The 14,767-nt window shown below is 40.7% G+C and overlaps 1 protein-coding gene and 1 long non-coding RNA gene across 2 annotated transcripts in view; both read right to left on the bottom strand.

Annotated features, from left to right (window-relative positions):
- Positions 1–1,500: 1,500 nt before the first annotated feature.
- On the bottom strand, positions 1,501–3,009 carry LOC109477831. Its single transcript, XR_002140694.1, has 5 exons — positions 2,821–3,009; positions 2,435–2,513; positions 2,066–2,276; positions 1,798–1,968; positions 1,501–1,696 (listed from the first exon to the last, which is right to left on the bottom strand). It is a non-coding gene; the product is annotated as an uncharacterized LOC109477831 (long non-coding RNA).
- Positions 3,010–10,344: 7,335 nt separating this feature from the next.
- The window catches only part of LOC109477829 (atrial natriuretic peptide receptor 1-like), an 18,545-nt gene continuing 14,122 nt past the window's right edge, over positions 10,345–14,767 (bottom strand). The window contains exons 19-22 of the mRNA XM_019779247.1: positions 13,069–13,240; positions 11,693–11,791; positions 11,195–11,286; positions 10,345–11,063 (exon numbers count right to left, since the gene is read on the bottom strand). Coding sequence (XP_019634806.1) covers positions 10,992–11,063; positions 11,195–11,286; positions 11,693–11,791; positions 13,069–13,240 — 435 coding nt within the window. The 3' untranslated portion in view covers positions 10,345–10,991. The remainder of the gene's footprint in view (positions 11,064–11,194; positions 11,287–11,692; positions 11,792–13,068; positions 13,241–14,767) is intronic.

Genomic DNA, 14,767 nt, shown 5'->3' with positions numbered 1-14,767 from the left:
GGGAAAAAACACTGAAAACGTTGCTGCTTCATAACCAATGTCTTTTTCTTTCGAATACTTGTACGCTATAATGAATGACACTACTATAGTGGCAGGAACGCGTGTAGAGGTATTTTCTGACAAAGTTTAAGTAACATATAGAGGTATTTTAATGATATATATGAATAAACTGAACATCGACAGATGTATTTCGTACTACATGTATTAGGAATGACAACTGATTGGCGGTCTTAGTAATAAGGTTTTCTACAACCAAACAATGAAAAAGGCAATATATATTTTCGAGGCATCATGCTGCTGTTGCTGTACAATCTTACGTTAATAAAGTCAACTCTACACAGGTTATATGTCATGATCTACTTCAATAACAGTGTACCAGCAATCTCTCCATGGATTTACATGAAATGGGCTTATGACAGAGAGACGGCGTTTGGCAGTTTCCTACAATGGTGGACGGTTCCTGACAAAGTTGGACAGTACCAGACTACATGCAGTTCTATCACTTTCTGTCAGGGGGCGCAACTACACGTGACAGGGTCGGACCGCTAACCGGTCCAGTTTCTTTTTCCACCAACCCGAAATTCTTTTGGGATACTAGAAAAATAAACATTGATATAATAAAAGAAGGGATTAAAGTTTCCCTTTAATACCCCCCGCATGTCATCTAATATTCTATAATTAGAAGAGTTTACAACCGAGTGGATTCCATGACATGTTCTGTAACGAAGCCGGGATTGTCAACCTCAATCTTTTCCTACGTCCTCTCTTTCCGCACCTTTCTTTTTGCAGCATCCTGTGAAAATCCTATCGTAGGGCTTATTAATTAAGTGCGTGCAGGGCGAGGGGAAGGAAGTCCCACGTACAGTTTCTTTGACAGCGAGGTGGTATGTATTACTGTAGTAATACTGAAGTAAGCTGAATACTGGATTGCATGGATATGTTATCTCCAAGCAGATACAGGATGGCGTGAATCGGTTACCTCCAAGCAGATATAGAGTGGCGTGGTTAAGTAATCATCAAACAGATACAGGGTGGCTTGAATAATACACACAATAACCAGAATAATACCGTTAAAGGTTGATTTGAGCCGCAGCAATCTGCAAATACGCATGTAGATAGATGACGAAATGAGATTTTCGACATACACACACACACACACACACACACAGGGCACACGCACAAATGCACACGGGGCACACGCACAAATGCACAGGGCACACACCGGACACCTCTTCAGTTTACGTTTATTTGGGGCCATTAGTACAAGAATGTCAATGTTGTTTAATCTTCACTTTCTCCTTATGTAATACATTTAAAAAAAAGGTGTTACATATTTGACCTTCTACCATTATCTGAAGTGTAGTATCTCTTTCCTCCATTTGTAGTATCTGTATACAGTACTGGTTGTAAGAGCCTCAATGATGTACACATGATTTAATTTACTTCATACCCTGAAACGGATACCACATTTATCGCATGTGAAAATAAATGGTCTTTCCTTTTTTTTTTCAAGTGCCGTGTCATATTGGACTTGTATGAGGTATGAACCACTAGAATCCGAGGTTGGGGCGCTGTGCGTCTGTGCCATCCGCAGATGTTCCAGAGTCTCAGGGATGTGGCGGGCCGGGCTGTAGGGCCAACAGCTTCCTCATGAAGGTGTGCGCACCCCTCCCCCTGTTGTAGGCTGCTTGGAGACCTAGTAAACAAAAATAACCTGATTGAAATGATTGAAAAGTGGCAATTAATTTCAAAAAATGAAGTACAATGATTTACAATTGATAATAAAAATATACGTACCGATCTCCTTGATATGGCTGAATACACACTTCCCCCAGTGAAATGAGCATCCTCTCCTCTTAATGTCGGGAAAACTCGGTCGAACGCTATCCGCATGGCCTGCTCGTAGTCGAAGACAACAGCCCGGACGCGTTGTGGTGATGGCAGGAATCGAACCACCTCCCGGATGATCTGAAAGGTAAGTTGGGATTTATTAGGATCAGGCTCTTTAGAGGATTTTATCAGGATTTCAAGAAAAGATAATGATATAGTAAATAGTTGATATTACCTAATCATGAATGAATTTATCCTTGCCGCTTCGTAGTCCTCTTTGGTCTTCCCCGACTGTGTTTGCCTTGCGGCATGATACTCACATTTCTCACACTTATACTTTTTTCTCCACCGTGTTTAAGGTGTCGTTTCAGGTGGTAGCGTTTGTCTTCAGTGTGTTTAGCCACGTGTTTGCCTGGGGGTTGCTAAGCCGGCCTGGTTGTCCATTCCTACAGTGAAATACAAAATGTAGAAAGATTGTCACGTTTTATATCACATATCATAACCACTTTTCAAACTTCTGCGGCTATAAAATATTCATATTTATACAGTTAATAGTACATTATGCCACAAACAGTTAACAGTTATCAGTTGAAACGATGCCCACCTGCCTGTGATGCGGTGACTGGAGAGGTGACACACCAGCCACACTTTTATTTTATTAATAACTCCTCTATCAGGTATTCCTGTGCAACAAAACACAACAAAGTTATTCCTGAACCACGATGTGTTACGAAACACCCCCCCCCCACCACCCACCACACACACACACCACCACACACACACACACACCACCACCACACACACACACACACCTATACGACCAGCCCAAAGTTTCAGGACTGAAACTGGAAACGCGACATTTTGCCTTAGTCTGCTCCTACTAACAATTGTTCCCAAGTTTCCACTACAGTCAAACCTGCCTACATTGGTCACTCAAGGGACTGGCCAGATGCCAGCATTCAATGGTTAAATTTGAACTAGAATATTTACCAAGAGAACTTCACCTAACCAGGCTTGGGGAGATGAAGCCAGCTTTCCCGAAGCACTTGTTGATGGTCTCCTTCCATGCTTTGTCAGCCCAGCGGATAGCATCCAGAAGTGTTATCTTCTTCACAATGTCCATACCCGTGCACGTGGCTTCTTCGTCCTTCTGCAGCTCGCTCACGATCCTGTTTAGGTCAGCGCTGTGTTAAGAACTGAATAACGCGAGTCTATACATGTCCCGACACGCTTTCGTCCGTGTCACGTGTTTTAAGTCCCGTGCGGTCTCGTTGTCGAGCTTCCACATGCTTGTCTCATCTAGAGCTGATTTGCATATCAATCAGTCTCCGAAGATTGTCTCGACATGCATGCTGGGAAGGCTACTAAGATGGCGCATCCAATTTAGCTGTCCGTATTGAGGATTAATATCCATTGGAATCCTCCATGGTGGCCGCCGCTTGGTGGCCAAAACTCTTCTTGTTGGGTTAGGCAAACTGGGTTTCATTCCTCTGTGGTGTTATTTTTGGCCCTACTGTCGGATTCACAGAACTTTGCCTGCCATATGTCTGCCTCCCCATTTGCTAATTCTGATCACAGGGAGACTGCTTCTCAATTCATTCCGAGTTCTGCCTCATTGGGCTTGCATTCCGTAACTCCGCTGCTGAACACAGGGAGTTAATATCTCGATAGGTTCTTCTCTGATACCTGGTTTCGTATTCTGGTTTTTACTGTCTGTGTTAGTAGCTTAGCTAGTAATCTTAATATTTCAGCCTTGTTCATACCCCCTCCCCCTCCCCCTCATCTAGAGCTGATTTGCATATGAATCAGAATTTTCCAGTTGCGAATCCTGAGCATGACGGCTGCTACCGGTCGAGCTGTAATCCAGTACCTGTTTCAGCTTTAGGATTAAATGTGTATTTGATATGTCCATCGCCCAGCTTTCATACTCCTTCCCTGTCAGTGATCGGGATAGAAGTTGGGCAAGCAATCTCGATTCTCGGTCAGGCCATTGAACTCTGGCCTTTTCCAAACTGGCATGGATCCCTCTGATGTACCAAATATTATACCTTCAGTCAGTTCTTTTCTAACCTCTTGACCCTCAGTCAGTTCTCTTCTAACATTTTCAAGGTGCATACTGGGAAGGCTACCAAGATGGCGCATCTATCTAAGCTGTCTGTACTGGGGATCGAAATCCATCAGAATCCTCAATGTTGGCCGACGCTTGATGCCTAAAACTCCACTTGATTGGTTCTACAAACTGGGTTTCATCAAACCTTGGTGTTATTCTCGGTCTCACTGTCGGATTCAATGAATCTTACTTGCTATATATCTGCCCTCCCACATTGGAAATCTCATTGGGATGTGTTTTCATGTGGCGCGTCAAATTAGAATTTTATAAAATGTTTTAAAACCACACTCCCCACATAAATAGGGCTGGGTGTGGTTTTCCATGTGTTTGTCTAGTGTGCCTTTTTGTGCCGCTTGATGTCAAAAACTCTACTTGATTGGTTCTACAAACTGGGTTTCATCAAACCTTGGTGTTATTCTCGGTCTCACTGTCGGATTCAAGGAATCTTACTTGCTATATATCTGCCCTCCCACATAGGAAATTTCCCACTATTGGAAAATGACACTTTTTTCATCTTACAGCCCGTCTACTATCCAGGATTGTATCCTGTGACTTCGTAGTTTGAATGGCGGGCACTGGGTTCTTTTTCTGATTCCTGCTTTGTTGTCGGATTTCGGCCTATTTAAATTTCTGTGCTCGTTTAATGTTCATCCCACCTCACGGCATTTTGATACATACAGTTCCTCATGCAGCCCACGGCACTCTAAGGTCCCCCGTGCCATCGAGAATCCTCAGTTAGCTGCTCAATATATGGACTACTAATATTATGCTCACTGGGTTTTAATGTCTGGGTTATAATTTAGGTAGTACTTTTGAATCTTATCCTTGTTTAGAACAAGTTGTTTATCCCCCCTTCCCCTCATCCTTGGCTGATTTGCATGTCAAACGGCACATTTTCCAGTGTACGAACCCTTGGGTGATTTGCATCTCAAGCGGCACCTGTCCCGCTGCACCGTCACGTCAGCCCAATCTCATCATGCGGCTGCTACTGGTCATGCTGTAAACCAGTAACACCGGTGTCACAATGGGGACACCGATATGTTTCTTTTTTACATACACGGTGTTTGGACATGTGTTTGTCCAAATGATCTTGCCTTGTAGCATGATAGTCACATTTCTCACACTTATACTTTCTCCACTGTGTTTAAGGAGGTGTCTCTTCAAGTGGTCCTTCCGTGATGTGGTGTACTCACCCTGCGAACACGTTTTTTTCTTGTGAAGCATAATAGTCACAGTGTTCACAATCATAGTTTTTTTCTGTATGTTTTGACAATTTGTTTCTTTAAGTGACCTTTCATCTCAGCAGAATATTCACACTGGTTACAGGGAAAAGGTTTAAGACCAGCATGTTCAGTCATGCGTCGGTCTGGATAACGCAAAGTGTACACTGATACTTCTTAACAGCCTTAGCTCCTCCGGAACAAGTTTGTCTTGGGGTTGCTAAACCGACTTTGTTGTCCATTCCTACAGTGAAATACAAAATGTAGAAAGTGTACACTAATACTTCTTCACAGCCTTAGCTCCTCCGGAACAAGTTTGTCTTGGGGTTGCTAAACTGGCTTTGTTGTCCATTCCTACATTGAAATACAAAATGTAGAAAGATGTCACGTTTTATATTACATATCATAACCACTTACAAAGATACCGGCCTATAATTTGCCGGATCTGACTTGCTTCCCTTCTTGTAGATCGGCGTGACACTTGCTTCCCTCCACTGGTTAGAACTTCTGCATTACTCACACTTGAGGAGTATAATTGTCACACTTGGCACATTTGTACCTTTTTTCCTCATGTTTAACCACATGTTGCTGCAAGTGTTTTTTCTGTGCAGCAGACTAGTCACAATGGGGACACTTATATGTTTCGTTTTCACACACACTGTGTTTTGACATGTGCTTGACTGATGAAATTTTCGGAAACATATATTTAAGGCCCGATTTTTCTGACTTTACTTTCTTTGTTCTTTGAATTCTGTGGTTCATTCCATGTGTCTTACCATGGTCTTACTTAGTCTAGTCTCGACTTGTTGTCTTACAGTACCAAATATTATATCTTCATTCAGTTCTCTTCTTACCTCTTGACCTTCAGTTCAGTTCTTTTCTGTCTTTATAACCTCTTATAAAGCCTTACAGTACCAAATATTATACCTTCAGTCAGTCAGACAATTTATGTTTCTTGAAGTGATCTTTCCTCCTAGCAAAATATTCACACTGGATACACTGAAAAGGTTTAAGACCAGCATTTCTAGTCATGTGTCGGTCTATATTACCTTTCTGCAAGGCAGAAAAATCACAATGTGTACACTGATACTTTTGAGTCTTAACAGCCTTAGCTGCCTTTTCCCCACATCCGAAACAAGTTTGCCTGGTTGTTGCTAAAACCGGCCTGGTTGTCCATTCCTACAATGAAATGCAAAATGTAGAAAGATTGTCACGTTTCTCGTAGATCGGCGTAACACGTGCCTCCCTCCACTGGTCTGGAAGTTCTGCATTACTCACACTTGAGGAGTATAATTGTCACACTTGGCACATACCCTGCCTGGGTACAAAATATACCCGCCATAGTTTTAGAACATCGGACTCGCCATATCCGGATTGGTCCTAAAAATGTGATCTTTTTCAGGAATGGTACAATGACAGGCAGTGACAAGTGTAGATAAGATACCACATTTATCGCATGTAAAAATAAATGGTCTTTCCTTGTGTTTTTTTTCATGTGGCGCGTCAAATTGGACTTGTATGAGGTCCTGAAACCACACTCCTCACATAAATAGGGCTTGGTGCACATGTGTTTCTCCATGTGTTTGGTAAGAAGGCTTTTTTGTGTAGCAGAATAGTCACATTTGAATCCTTGTCCATTCCTACAGTGAAATACAAAATGTAGAAAGATTGTCGCGTTTTATATAACATATTATAACCACTAAATTTTCTTTCTCCACTGTAGGAGGAGTAGGTGTCGTTTTAGGTGATCTTTTTTTTCCCGTAGCATATTCACAATGCTTACACTTAAATTTCTTGTGAACAGCTCCTCTTCTTTCAGCCTCGTTGTCCATTCCTACAATGAAATACAAAATGTAGAAAGATTGTCACGTTTTATATTACATATTATAACCACTTTTCAAATTTCTGCAGCTATTGATATTCATATTTATACAGTTCATAGTACATTATGCCACAATTATAACTGTTAGTATTGCCATATTGTGGAGAGGCTGTTGCGACTTTCTAATACCTATGTCCTATATACTGACCTGATGAAATTTTCGGAAACATATATTTAAGGCCTGAATTTGCTGACTTCACTTTCTTTGTTCTTTGAATTCTGTGGTTCATTCCATGTGTCTTACCATGGTCTTACGTAGTCTAGTCTCGACTTGTTGTCTTACAGTACTAAATATTATATCTTCATTCAGTTCTCTTCTGACTTCTTTGACCTTCAGTTCAGTTCTATAATATCTCTTTATAACCTCTTATAAAGCCTTACAGTATCAAATATTATACCTGTTAACTAAGATTACAAAATGTACCTGATGTCAAGACTTGAAACTTACTTCATACCCTGCCTGGGTACAAAATATACCCGCCATAGTTTTAGAACATCGGACTCGCCATATCCGGATTGGTCCTAAAAATGTGATCTTTTTCAGGAATGGTACAATGACAGGCAGTGACAAGTGTAGATAAGATACCACATTTATCGCATGTAAAAATAAATGGTCTTTCCTTGTGTTTGTTCATGTGGCGCGTCAAATTGGACTTGTATGAGGTCCTGAAACCACACTCCTCACATAAATAGGGCTTGGTGCTCAGTTAGACAATTTATGTTGAAGTTATCTTTTCTGAGTTTCCAGCAAAATATTCACACTGGTCATACCGAAAAGGTTTAAGACCAGCACGTTTAGTCATGTGTCGTGTGTGTTATATTACATATTATAACCACTTGTCAAATTTCTGGGGCTATTCATATTCATGTTTATACAGTTAATATTACACTATGCCACAATGCATTATAACTGTTAGTATTTCCATATTGTGGAGAGGCTGTTGCGATTTTCTAATACCCTATGTCCTATATACTGACCTGATGAAATTTTCGGAAACATGTATTTAAGGCCTGATTTTGCTGACTTCACTTTCGTTGTTCTTTGAAATCTGTGGTTCATTCCATGTGTCTTACCATGGTCTTACGTAGTCTAGTCTCGACTTATTGTCTTACAGTACCAAATATTATTCCTTCAGTCAGTTCTCTTCTAAGACACAGTCACACTTGGCACATTTGTAGCTTTTTTCCTCAGTGTGTTTAATCATATGTTGGTGCAAATTGTTTTCCGTGCAGCAGAATAGTCACAACCGGGGGACGCTAATATATATTTCTTTTTCACACGCACTGTGTTTGGACATGTGTTTGTCCAAATGATCTTGCCTTGTAGCGTGATAGTCACAGCAGGGCTTGGGGAGATGAAACCATATTTCCTGAAGCACTTGTCGATGGTCTCTCTGCCATGGCGCCAGTCTTCTTCCATGCTTTGTCAACCCAGCGGATAGTATCTAGGACTGTTATCTTCTTCACAATGTCCATACCCGTGGCTTCCTTGTCCTTCTGCAGATCGCTCACAGCCCTGTTCAGTTGGAGCTTTCTGTAATTCAGCATCACTGTTTGGATGATCCCCAGTGGAATACTCACACTTGTGGATTTTCCCCGTTCTGTGTGTAACCGTATGTAGGTCCAAGTCGTTTTTCCGTGCAGCAGAATACACTGCATGGGCACATTTGTACCTTTTTTCCTTAGTGTGTTTAACCATATGTTGTTGCAAAATTGTTTTCCGTGCAGCAGAATAGTCACAAATATGTTTCCTATCAAGTTTTTAACACACACTGTGTTTGGGCATGTATTTGTCCAAATGATCTTGCCGTGTACGTCGATGAAGGTAATACAATACGCCAAAAAGCAGTTACTCAAGCAACTGGATATGATTTTGGAAACGGTCAGACGTTTCAGCTAGTATCCACTAGCTTTCGTCAGTGATCTTTCCGTGTAGCATGATAGTCACATTGCTCTTAAGGGGGTGTCTTTTCAAGTAGTCATTCCGTGATGTGGTGTATAACATATTACTAGTACCTGTTGTTAGTCTTTACTTCCCTTGCAATCTTCTTTCAAAAACCCTTCTTGCTTGCGTCTTGTCGCATGTGTAGCCTCACTTCTTGCGTACTTCTTCCAGTCTTCTTTGTTTTTTTGCGTTAAGATATCCACGTGTGAAATTTCTTCCTTGTTTTTCTGTAAGTGGCATTGTTCATCCATGGTGGTTTAACTTGCATATTGTTTATTTTCCTCATGGGAACATGGTCATTTACTGATTTAAGGATCCAACATTGCAATTCGTTAAGTGCTTCATGTGTGTTCTTGTTTTCAAATTTTTCTTCCCAGTTTAGGTCAAGATCCTTCCTAATGTTGTCATGTCGCATGCTTTTGTCATAGTTCAATGATGATCTCCTCCCATCCACATGTGTGTAGTAATCAAATCTGAGTTCAAGTCTGACATGATCACTCGCTCCCAGTGGATCATGGTACTCCAGTTCTTCCACCATCTCTGGTTCATTGCTAAATATGAGGTCGTCCACTGTTGGAGTTCATTCCTATATCTCGTTGGTTCCTTTACGTGTTGATGCAAGTATGTGTCTCTTATGCATTCTATGAACCTGCTTGCGTGATTTCTGTGCCTAACACATGTGGTGAGGGGGTCTATCTGATTGCTGGATGGTTAAAGTCTCCTGCAATAAGCGCGTGTGTTGCCAGGCCATTAGTTGCCTACTTCAGATTCTCATGTAGGGCGTCATCACGTGTGCATGCAAGAGCTGGTCTGGTGTACCGGATCTGTATATCACCCCAATTATATCACCCCAATCCGTATGTTGTTGTTCCCCTGACTTTGTATCTCTACCCATGTGCTGTCGTGGAATGTTTCCACATGTGCCAAAGTCTGTTTGGCTTTGAGTGTTGTCTTAGACTGCAGAGCCCAGCACCAAAAACTTTCATTAAAGCTCAGTTCTGAATAGTTGAAGGAATGCGTGTAGAGGTATTTTCTGACAAAAGTTCTTATGACATATAGAGGTATTTTAAGAACATTTAAGTATATGCTGAACATCGACACAAATGTATTTCATACTATTAGGCCATGTTGATTTGATTATATGGATGACATCCTCCGGGAACCCTAAAATTGATGCGCGCGTGCGAAAAGAAAAAAAAGTTTTGAAAAAAAAGTTGTTTTTATTATGAAATCTACCTGGTCATGAGGGTTGAACAAATGGGACAGAATATGGTTTAGTGAATAATATAGTCTTCAAGTTCATTTCTTTACAATTTCGTCTTTTTTCGTTTGATTTTGGCATTCTACGACATTGGTATGTTTTTTTTTGTAACTTACGAAAATTCATGCGCGCGCGGATGTCATCCATATAATCAAATCAACATGGCCTTAGATATGACAAAGAAATATCATATCATTGGGATTGCGAGTCACAAAGTCAACAATTTGTATGCGTTACAACTTATTGGCGGTCTTAGCATTGGACAGTTTCTGACAAAGTTGCAATTGGCCGGTTTCTGACAAAGTTGGATGGTTCCTGACATACTTGGACGGTTCCTGGCATAGTTGGACGGTTTCTGACAAAGTGTGACAGCTTATGACAAATTTGGATCATAGATTGTGTCTGGCGAAGTCTGACATAGTTCTGACAATGACTGTTTCGTCTAATTGTCATTTACAATGTCTAAAGCAAAACGTAACATAATTCGGGAGCATATAGCCTCAAAGCATGCTAGCAAATGTCGTAATACTGAGAAATTAAAACTGGCGAACCTAGTCTGCTTAAACAAGTGAGTCCCGACTAACTAAACATTTGAATTTCGAAATATTTGTACCTTTCTATAGACATTACTTCGCACATATACGTAACAGTTCTCAACTTTTACAATGATTATAATAAATGTGGACGAAATACACAAATACAACAGCGTCCTCTGGCGGAATTTTGCTGCACGGAACACGGTGTCATACGAAGCTTTCTTTCATGATACCATCCTTCTCTCCCAGCAGCCAGTAGGTTGTAAGGGACCCTTTGCCCTGTGTAGAGAGAACGAATGGTATTAGCTCATTCACGTGGTGTCAATGATACATCTAGCGGAATTAAAGTGTACTGCAGATGATATGTTTATAGCGAAACGTACTGATAAATCGATAAACATGCACGTTACCTTTATGTCCATTTCTCCTCTCGACTCGAGCAGGAATCTTTCTGTCTGACACAGGGCTTGGTAGGTGCTCTCGCTGACGTGGATTCTGAGGGCTAGGTGGACACAAATTACCACAAACAACTTTCAATACTACACGACATCAGTACAGGGTAAGGAAGCTGGACACTGCAGACCATAAGTAGCTCTTACAAATTACGAATGGCGTTAGTATTTCATAAAGGGAACACTCATAACATGCACACCCTTCTACACTTCCTGACCACCTGTGACGTGTATTAATCCTGAACAAATACCTGAAATGAAGTGGTGCTCTAAGAAATATAGCATGCGCAGGCAAGCAAGATATTAGATTGTGTTATGTGTGATTTCACTCGGCAATGATATTAAAGTGCACTTTACAGTTATCACTGCCGGGTGAATGGATGTCTGGAGAGGTACACATTACGACCATTATCATAAACCTAGCTGAAGACAGTCAGAACAAGAGTAAACCGTTACCCATTCCGTATGTTTCCATCCGTGACGCTGTGTTGACGGTGTCGCCGAACAGACAGTACCGAGGCATCTTCCTCCCCACCACCCCGGCCGCGCACGGACCTGGACATACGCCACAATAATCATACAAAGTCTCGGCAGAAGTCTCGCGTTACTTTGAGACGTGCGCATGAGTTTGTGATGTAAACAACTCTTACTACCATGGCATCACAAGATTATAATAATAGTTTGGTTTATTGCAAGTGAACAACTGGCAACCCACAGGCTGAATTGTGTGGTCTTACACTCGTACATAAGGAAATATGACGACAAGTTGAACAAAGCTATCATCTAAAACTATGGCTAACACATTTATTAGTCAATATCTATGGTAATAAAAACTTTAGGGAGCGATAAAATCAGTAACAATACTAGAAAGGCCAATATTTGCTTTGGAGCAAATACAGCGATGGGTTCACCACATTTTACGACATGGCAGGGAAAGAATGAGAAACACAAGGGAAAACAATGATTTACATTGATATAACTATAATATGAAGTAAAATACAACTAAAACAACAGTTGGATAGCTATTCCCTACTTTATTGGTTAGGATTTTTAATTGCATAATGCAAACTGTTGATTTTCAAAATAAAAAAAAAACGTCCATGCCCCGCATTCCAATGCTGGAGCAGGAAAGCTTGAAATACCTACCAAAACACTTGAATACAGACATACTGTCAGTATGGAAATGCTCTGTGCAGGTGTTAATCAAGTTAAATCCCAACAGCCAATCAGCAAGAAATGCTCTGTGCAGGTGGAAATGCTCTGTGCAGGTGTTAATCAAGTTAAATCCCAACAGCCAATCAGCAAGAAGTATAGAGGAAAGCTGCATGCCTATTGGTTGATGCCCTGCATTCCATTGTGATGACTCATGTCCAAACGTGGTAAACAAGGCACCCTAACACAGTAATACATTTGCTATAACACAGACCAAAAAACTCAAATAAAACCATTACTAAAAGCCTGTATCACAATAATTTAAAAACGCCTAGGGGTATTTGCCCACTGTACCTCCATACCAAATTTCAGGACCTTGGGCCCTAAAATGAAGAAGCTGAATCCATTTTAAAAATGGCAGGAGAAGGAGAAGGAGAAGAAACACCAGAAGAAGCAATATGGTTTCACCACACCACGAACCCATAATTACAGTCATAGAAAAATACATCTTAGCTATAATATATAGATCATTAGGGGATTCCTCCACACCCTGTTATTTAGCATATTGTTATTATACCCTTCAAGTTATTATCATTGTCTTTTCTATTGCTATAAATGACAAGCACAACACTGGCAAAAAAGCCAATTTCTTTTTGATGAATATAACTCGATGGACTTACCAGTGTGGATGCCGATTCGGAGTTTGAGTTGTTCAGATTTCCTGTGCCTGATTCTGAAGGTCTGGACCGCCCGGAGCATCTCCAGGGCCATCCGGGCTATCTCCGCGGCGTGGTTACTGTTTCTCTCCGGTAGTCCGGACACCACGACGTAAGCGTCTCCTATCGTCTCCACCTGAAATTACAGCATTTAAATCCATGCTGGTGTGCGTTGTCATATATCTGTGCTTTTATGCCTGACCAGTTAATACGTCATGCACACGACTATATAGCCTTGTATCCAGTCTATCGTGTTTGGGCCAGGCTGTTTTCAGGGCTCTAATAGTTTTCCCCCGTCCAGCTAAACAGACCGCCCGGTAGGAGTGTTTAATACGCCTGTAGGAGTTTGCACGTCAGGAGTTGATTAGCCCCACGAACAGCCCCTACGAGAAAACCTACCGGGCAACCTAGCTGAGTCGGGCGGGAAAGAGCATCTGCAGTCCCGAAGAGAACCCGCCCCAACCGCGATAGACTGGACGGGCTAACAACTTTAAACAAAAGTCTCGGCAGTCTCAGAGGCTGTTAGATTGATAAAGAACAAATTAATTAACCAGGAATTTGATTCCAAAGGAGCAGATTCATGTACCTTGTAAACATCGTAATTACCGATGATGTCATCGAAACAGGTGTACAGGTCATTCAGCATGTCCACAACCTTCAAAATAAAAGAGGTCTTGATTTTGACAAGGAAAAAATTCACTGCACGAAATCAGGTATTTAAGCAGTCTTAAAGCATGCTTAAAGGTTCCGTTTTGGCACTCTTTAAGCAAATTTAAGCCAATCTTTACGCATGCTTAAATGTTACTTTTAAGCTAGCTTTAAGTTTGTGCGTATAGTGCTTAATGGCACTCTTTTAAGCAACATTTAAGCACCGTAAAGTAAGCTTAAATCTCAATATTTACGGTACATTTAAGCGTCTTAAAGTGTCCGTAAATACAGTGATTTAAAGCTTGATTTAAGCTAGCTTAACTTATCCGTAAAGTGCTTAATGGCACTCTTTTAAGCAACATTTAAGCTTAATATAAGCTTAAATATTCATTTTTAAGCTAACGTTACGCACACTTAAATGCATCTTATTTAAAACAATTTAAGGTAACTGCCAAAGTCATACTTATCTAAGTCTTTATGTTTTAAACGTAGTCAAGAACACATGTGGAGTACACTGCTGCAAATCAGTGCTTTATCTTTACTGCAACATTAAGCGACCTTAAAGATCAAGTAAGGATACGTTTATGTTTAAGTAGACTTTACATTGTTCTTTAAGAGAGTGTAAAGATTGCCTGCCGATTGTGGCATTTACGATGGCTTAAGTGTGACTTAAATAATGCTTAATTATTTTGAAATATTTAAGCCTTATTTACGAACACCATTAAGGATGCTTAAATATCGTTTTTCGTGCAGTGATTGTTCATAACTCAAGTATTTTCAAGTATGGTGGTCTGTGTTGTTACCATGTGTCAATGTTATTGTGTGGCAGTTCCTATTTTGTACTGTTGTACTGTATTATGTAATGGACCACTGGAAGAATAGCTAAGCTAAATGCTAAAGCTAAATGTGGATCCAAAATAATTATAAAGTCAAACCATCTATTTTAAGACCGGGTGTTCACTATATGATGCATTCTTAATGTTTAAAAGACCTCTTTGCTATTTGATAATCCAAA

This window comes from Branchiostoma belcheri, unplaced genomic scaffold (genome assembly GCF_001625305.1).
Source record: "Branchiostoma belcheri isolate BF01 breed outbred unplaced genomic scaffold, Haploidv18h27 scaffold41, whole genome shotgun sequence".
Lineage (NCBI taxonomy): Eukaryota > Metazoa > Chordata > Leptocardii > Amphioxiformes > Branchiostomatidae > Branchiostoma > Branchiostoma belcheri.
Note: the sequence above shows the minus strand (reverse complement) of the source record. Positions and strands in the feature narration are given on the sequence as shown.